The sequence below is a fragment of the Magnolia sinica genome, chromosome 6 (genome assembly GCF_029962835.1).
Source record: "Magnolia sinica isolate HGM2019 chromosome 6, MsV1, whole genome shotgun sequence".
NCBI classification, from domain to species: Eukaryota; Viridiplantae; Streptophyta; class Magnoliopsida; order Magnoliales; family Magnoliaceae; genus Magnolia; species Magnolia sinica.
In genome coordinates, this window is record NC_080578.1 from 8,652,181 (window position 1) to 8,659,969 (window position 7,789).

General features: G+C 41.5%; 1 protein-coding gene across 1 annotated transcript; it reads left to right on the forward strand.

The window, feature by feature from the left end:
* Positions 1-5,879: 5,879 nt before the first annotated feature.
* Positions 5,880-7,120, forward strand: LOC131249852 (zinc finger protein 10). The gene has a single exon (XM_058250599.1). It carries the CDS (start codon positions 6,114-6,116, stop codon positions 6,834-6,836), a length of 723 nt encoding a protein of 240 aa, XP_058106582.1. The 5' UTR covers positions 5,880-6,113; the 3' UTR covers positions 6,837-7,120.
* The last annotated feature ends 669 nt before the right edge of the window (positions 7,121-7,789 follow it).

Genomic DNA, 7,789 nt, shown 5'->3' on the forward strand with positions numbered 1-7,789 from the left:
GTGTTTGATTTAATTGTGTAAACAGTTATGGCCAATAATTTCATAAAAAATGAAGAACAAAATAAATAGCAACATGCATGACAAGATTCACGAGTACCATATGCTCCATGTGCACTCGCAAATCCACACATGATGAGATGTAAAAAATCATTTGGGGATTTTTTTGTACATCAGGGCCATTCATTAGGTGTCCCCACCAATGACATGGCTCAAGCTTAGGTGGCCTACTCATCAAGCAAGTCCCTTGTGGAAACTAACAGACCAATAAAAGAACTAATTAGGAATGGTTCATAAGTTATGGAAATAAGTTGCTTTAAATATATAAGTTACATTTGCAATTATGTTTATCAAATTAAAGTGAAAATAATAATAATAATAATAACTTAAGGAATTAACACAAGTTAAAAGTAACTTATTTGGTGGTATCCAAACAGGCCTTGAATATTACCAGAAAACACGTAGAAAAGAACCCGCGTGAGTTTTCAAATAAACCCGTATGACTTTTCAGTAGAGTTTCCAATACAAGAAGGAATCCTAGGACCCATGTAATAGCCATTGCCACGTGGTCCTTAGGACCCATGTGATGGCCATTACCACGTGGTTCCTAGAATTGGAGAGAGAGAGAGAGAGAGAGAGAGAGAGAGAGAGAAGTGGAATTTGATGTTTGCAATCCATATGGTCTAAAAGCCAAATAAGAAGGCCATTGTTACTTTCCGCCACCAAGTGGAGTAATTTAAAATTGCAGGGAAAAGAAAAGTAATGCTACTTTTCTTTTTTGTCAAAAGACAAATAACTGGTGGTTGTGGGTGGGGCATATTTTTCGATGTTGATATCCAAAAACGACTATTTCCGTCGCCAAATCAAAAACCTCGGATCTTCAATCTCGGTTGGTTGGTTTCACTACAACTAAATCCATATCTCTTAATTTAAGTGCTTTTGTTGCCATCCTTACAGACACTTGAATTGTGGTAAATGGGATCGGCACTGTTTATTTCTCGTGCTTTCAATGGGCCCGGTGGGCCTCAAGAGAAATTCAAATTTCGAATAGGCCCTGCCCCAACAGCTCAAAAGGTCTGCAGCCAACCCCATCCAGCCCGTTGATAGCCTTATTTAACTTTGATTAGGCCCGGCCCAGGAGGCCCAAAAAATGCAATATAACATGTCGGCACATACGAGCTCACCTTTTCGAATAGAGTACAATGGGCCGGGCCAGCAATCCTGGCATGGGCCTCACACAGTAGACCTACCCTAGCCCAGTAAAATTCCACTGGCCGTAGCAAATACGACTTAAAAATTAATGAAGCCAGGCCCAGATTAGCTAAAGCCTTGACCCAAGCCCATATCTAAAATTGATCGAGCCATGCATTCCAGGCTAATAGTTCCAAGCCCAGTCCAATCGTCAAGCCCATTGCCACTCTTGGCTCGCCCACTATCAATGGACCGTATCTCGCCTGTCCAGAGACTGCAGTTCCAAGCTCATACTTCGAATATAGATTGGGCCTGGGAGGCCCATTATAGAACTGTCTTGGGCTTGAGTCCTGGTTAGGCTGCAACAGCCCGTGGATGGCTGCCCATACCTTGAACAGATCAGGACCATTGCCAACCCCACATCGCCAATCTCTTTCGGCAACAGAGGGCCCACTTACCGGATCTGCCACACTTCCTATTAATTTAACATTGAACTGATGAGGAACGTTATTCACCGTCCATCAGATGGGCCCCACAATGAATGAGAGATCCAGCTAAAACTCATGTGGTACATTTATCAGTAGGGCCACAAAAGTATAATTTATCATTTCTTAGCCGTCCAATTTTGGTACGTCTGAAGTGCATTCGCCATGCCACACATTGAACAGACGAGATCTCACATACGTGTGCCACAGCCCACAGCTGTACAAGATACACACATGCGATACTTATGGCACAATGAATAAATCACCGATAATGACCGTCGACGGGTAAAACATTGCTACCCTTTGATTCGGACCGTTTATAATGCCTAGATCACTGTAATTACAAGAAAAGCATCACCGCAGCAAGAAATCAAATTTCAAAAGCCACGATTAACAGATCCATACCTTACACTGCTCAGATGATCAATCCAGTGGTTCAAAAGCTCTCCAATCCATCTTTCATAGACATAAGTCGATCCAGTGGTTGAAAAGTACACTAGGGCTAACCGTCCATCATGGCCCACATTACTAATCTATGGACCCACTTGTCAGACTTGAAAGCCGTCTATCCTGTGAAAAGATGCAATTCATGTGTATCATAGCAAGGGATTTTGAACGGTTTGTTCTTTACAAACCGACCGAATTTAAGATTATTCTAACAGATGTATTATTTATATTAATCCCTAAGTTAGCTGGTCCACTGCCACCACCTGCACGGCATTTTCGTGCCTCCAGATTGTGGGCGTGGAGGGTTTTGACAGCTCATTGTAGGGCATTATTTCAAAAATGAAGTAGATCCAAATCTCAGGTGGACCACACCACAAGAAATAGTGGTTATTAAATATCAACCATTAAAAAATCTTGAGGGTGATCCGAATGGTTATTTGCCATCCAACCTGTTGATAAGGTCACAAAGACTTGGATGAAGGGACCACACTAATATCAGCTTGATCCAAAACTATTGTGGCCCACAAGAAATTTTTAATGGTAAATCACTACTGTTTCCGATGGTGGGGTCCACCCGAGATTTTGGTCTGCTTCATTTTTGGGATAGTTTCATATGATGAGTTGTCAAAACGGATGGACGGGGTGGATGTAAGGCATATACATCACGGTGGACCCCACAGTCTACCGAAGCTGCGCCCCCCAGATCTAGACCATACACGAGCCACACGTGATGACAATCCTAACCAGTCTATGCTTATTGTTGGTTGGACGCTAACGAAATATTGTGGATGATCTTAACCATCTAATAAATGTACTTTTCATTGGACATGGGCCGTTGCTGACTTTTGTCACTGGTTGAAGGGTTAGGATTGGACAAACAGTGAGACTTTTGTGTTAGTGGCCAATTCAACATTTGGTCCATCAAATGAACGGTTTCGATCTGTTCCTTGTTTGCCAAGCAAGTAGCCGATGAAAAAAAAAAAAAAGCAAGTAGCCGATGGAAACTATGTATTGTGACATGACTACAAGGATTTAAAACGATGGAAACTATGTAGGAGGTAGTGATGAAAGGGCGAAGGAAACTAGGGCAACGAATTTGGGCTTTTGAAACTTGGGCCTGAAATGGCCTGAGTGGCCTACGGGCCTGATTTCTTGGTCCATTTCTATTGAGTCCACTTAAGTTTTGGAATGGCTTGAATTTTGGTGTGCCTTCATCATGGTGGGGCACACCTGAAGTAGTTGGATGGGATATTCTCAACAACCACGTTCCATTGTCGGCATCCCCTTCCCAAAAGGCCCAAGTAATTTCCTTTGGTGTGGCCCACCTGAGTTGTGGAATAGGATGTATTTTGTGATGTAGGTCTAACATGGGGGAGGAAGGCTGAATCTAATGGACAGGTCACAGCTCGAGAGTATGGTAATTACTATAACTACCGTACGCTCTTACGTATGTGATCATTCTCTTAAGCATCATCAAGAATTCTTAAGACAATGCAAGAGAGGATTAGAACAAGGAAAACCAATTACCTTCACTCGTGTCATGTCTATGACGATCTGAACCATTCATCTTGTGAAATCATCGTGGACTGTCCACTAACTAAAATATTCTTTGATTATACAATCTTAAACATCTGATAAGTGGGCCTTTTCTCTCTTAATAGGATCCGTTTCTGCGTTTTAATTTCTTTTCGTGTTCGTATGTTCAATCACCAATTTTTCCAGTGGTGTGGTCCACCTGAGATTTGGATCTTCTTCATTTTTTACCTTACGCCCTAAATTAATCTAGCAAAATGGGTGGACGGCATGGATATAAAACACATACATCACGATGGGCCTCACAGTCACAGATGATTTCCCGGGCCCACCACCTAATCACGTCCCACGGTGATTGGACCATGCGCCCAAAATCTCCCAGATTAAAAGTTCTTAAAACCTATCTTCAGACTTCCATTCAGTTGCATGTGGACTGTTGTTCTCTCTTCTGGACCGTTTATCGAGGAGATTAGTGGATCATGGTCCATACACCAAAAGGGCCCCACTTGTCAGTGATGAGAAGATGAGAAAATTGTGCAAAGCCTCGGATGGCGGTCTTATAATTCCGCATTGAATAGCAAAGGTAGAGATGGACACATGGAATTACATGATCCCGGAGTCCGGACTGACAACATGTGCAGTACCTCGTGTTGTCAAGGACAATGGATCAGGCTCCTCAGATCTCCCATACTGGAAGATCCTAGCCATCCAATATTTGGCCCTTTTCTACTGGAACGTCCATCCACAACGTGGCCCACTAGATCAACGGTCCGGACAATTGGCTCCACCCAAACAAAATAAGTAACTAAGCATACCTCATCCATAGGATACTAAAAAAGAGGACATGAACTTAGGTTTTCAGTTTGTACGGGAACCATAGTGCAGTGATCCAGGCCATTGATCAGCCTTTCCACTGATGGTCGACCAAGAACCTATACCCCCAATCCTAGCTTTAAGAGTTGTTGAATGTGGACCATTGTTGTATCTCTCTTGCTACTGTCCATTTTAAAGCCATAAATTGAAAGGTTGGAATAGTCCTGTCAAGGATATTCTCAGAGCATGGTCAATAGTCTGTATAACCGAACCATGGCCCACCCTGGTAATCCCTGCATGCTCCAACATCATATGACTCCTCTCGGTATAGAGGTAAATTCGGTATCTGTGTGTATCTATACCATGTATAAGCAAGTAGCATATCCAATTAAGTGGGGAGGAGACTTTAATGGTGAGTTTTGGAGCTAGCTAGCCTTTCAATGGTGGACATTTTTTGCCCTTTTACTTCCACTTCTCTTTCTCTTTGCATGTAGACTGCAGTGAGAAGGTTTCAGGTAGTCTTTCTAACCTGCCATAATGACAATGTGACATTCATACCACAATTATTACTCTATTTCCTATTAAGTTATCAACTTAAAAGAAGAAAAAAAATAAAAACTTTTTAGACTTCGCCCCCCCTCTCTCTCTCTCTCTTTGCATGTAACCTGCGCCTGAGGTAGCGCCACTTTTTCCTTCTCTCTCTCTTTTTTTCTCCAGCCTGCTCTCTCCAAGAACCCTGACTATTACCTATGAACAAGAGAGACGAGGAAGAGATCGTCCACATAATGATCATCTAAGGTTTACCTAGTACACATAGCATTATACATTTATCCTAGCCATTCATTCATTATAAATCAATATAAATGGGCCACTGATTAAGCAATTCGAACAATGTAAAAGACATTGAAAAATGACAAACCATGTGACTTTTTAGGGCATGTTTGTTTCATCAATTATATTAGTAAATGAAATTAGTGATTAAAAATTACTTATTTAATGAAATCAGTTGTATTTGATTATAATGATGGCATAGCTTCATTATTTGTTTTATCAAATTAAAATTGTAAAGATAATAATTTTACATTATGTAAAATTATAATATTTATGTATCCAAGTAAAATTGTAACGATGATCTATCTTATGTTACATCTACATTTGATTTTTGATTTATGTGTCAAAATATTTGTTTAAATAAATATTTTATGATCATAATAACAACTTATTTACATTATGTTATCAGGAAATTTCAATGGCCTAAGTTTGTCGAAAGGTTAGGGTTGTTTAATAATGATCCATTCATGGTTGTCCACATGAAAGAACCGTTCGGACGTATATAGAAATTGAAATTGCATAAATTTCATCCACCGGGTGGGAGGAAATCCCTTTCTTAAATGAAACGGGCGATCAAGCCAATGCAAAAGAGCTTGTCTGGTTATGAAGAAGACATCCAGATGCGTGCTCACCTTATTTTAATTCCCACAACCTCTTTCCATCCACTGAATTCCAACAGCTTACTTCAAAACCTGGTTCATAAGCCCAGGGATACCACTTCCATATACCTTTTGTATTCAACCCCTCCTCTCCAACAAAACCCTAGAAATCTCTCCCATCCTCTTCCTAAATGCTACTCCTACTTCCATTACTACAATGGTTGTTGAACTTGGCCTACTTTCATTGACCCAACACGAGAAACTGGCTGACCAACATTCAAATCCTGGCTCCATTACCAGCTCGTGGATGTGGAACCCCAGGCGAGCCGAAGAAGATGATGATTCATGGGAAGTACGGGCCTTCGCCGAAGACACTGGCAATGTTATGGGCACCACATGGCCTCCACGCTCCTACACTTGCACCTTCTGCAGGCGTGAATTCCGGTCAGCTCAGGCACTCGGAGGCCACATGAATGTGCACCGCCACGACCGTGCCAAACTCCGCCAGTCATCACTTGGCTTTGATCCATCGTCTTCATCCGCCTCTTCTCCCTCTCTCATTTTCCCAACTCAAGAATTTGTCACAACAAGCGGGTTGTGCCTTTTATACCCTTTCCTAGCCCCTAATGCTGTTTTTACACCGATGCCGGTGAATGGTTGCTTGAATTCTCCTTCTACTCTCCTCTCTATCTCACCTTATATGGCAAACAACATGATATCATCATGTTCACCTTCACCATCTATTGATCTTCCCATGATGACAGGCGTCGGTACTTCGGTCTGTAACTTGGGCAATGAAGAAACCCTAGTCCCAGTTGACGGCGGCGACGATGATGACGACGATGACGACGAAAACAACAACAAGAAGAAGAAGACTGAGTTGGCTGTTGAAGAAATCGATCTAGAGCTTCGGCTGGGACAACGGCCATCGCCACAGTAAAACGGAATCTATGTGGTAATTTCTAGATACATATATTGAATCAGTGCTTATTGTTCTTGAAAGTGTTTTCCAATAGTACTGCATAAGATAAGACCAGTTCTTGTAGAATAGTGTAAGCTGATCTTCCACTGTTGATTCTGTCTGTAATAGTTTTGATGGAAGTTGCTATGGCCTGATAATACTGGCCATGTGAAGAGAAGGCCAGTTTGTAAAATTAATAAAACTTATGATGATGATGATGATGATAAGGGCCTGGTTTATGTGCATACATTGTACAGGGGAAGTCACCTAACATGTATTTTAAGAGGGAATTCGAGAATTCCGAAATCTCATTTTGAAATGTGTGTTGGCATTCCCGCCCACTGTCTTTAGATAGTGGTAGATGTGGGTGCAGAAACTCTCGATACACACTGTGCGCACAGGGCGAATTAGGGTTGGGAGATGAATGAGTACAGGGTTGCAGTGCACTGTCATTTTCAGTTACATTTTTCTCGGTAATCTCTTCCGTGGGTACTATATTCTTTGAGATAAGGTCAGACCTTCTTTCCACATATTACTAGAATGCCCGACAGATAGGGCTGTACGTACACGAGTCAAGCTAGCTCGACTTGGCCCGATTCAGCTCGGACTAACTCAGCTTAAAAGGCCGACTCAAGGCGAGTCAAGCTTGTTTACTAAAGCCCAAGTTGAGTTCAAGCCAAGTTAGACCATAGTGTATTTCAACTCGACTCGACTCGAACTCGACCCGACTCGAAGCTCGAGTTCGAGCTCGAGTCAGCTCGAGTAATATATTTTAATAATATATATTATATCTATTATATTAATATTATTTAAGTGTTTTTTTTTAAAAAAAAAGAAATTAAAACTAAAAAGTTTTTACTAAAAAACCCTACTCGATCCTACCTGTCTCCATTCCCTCTTTTTCTTTTCCTTACCCTACTGAGGTAAACTCG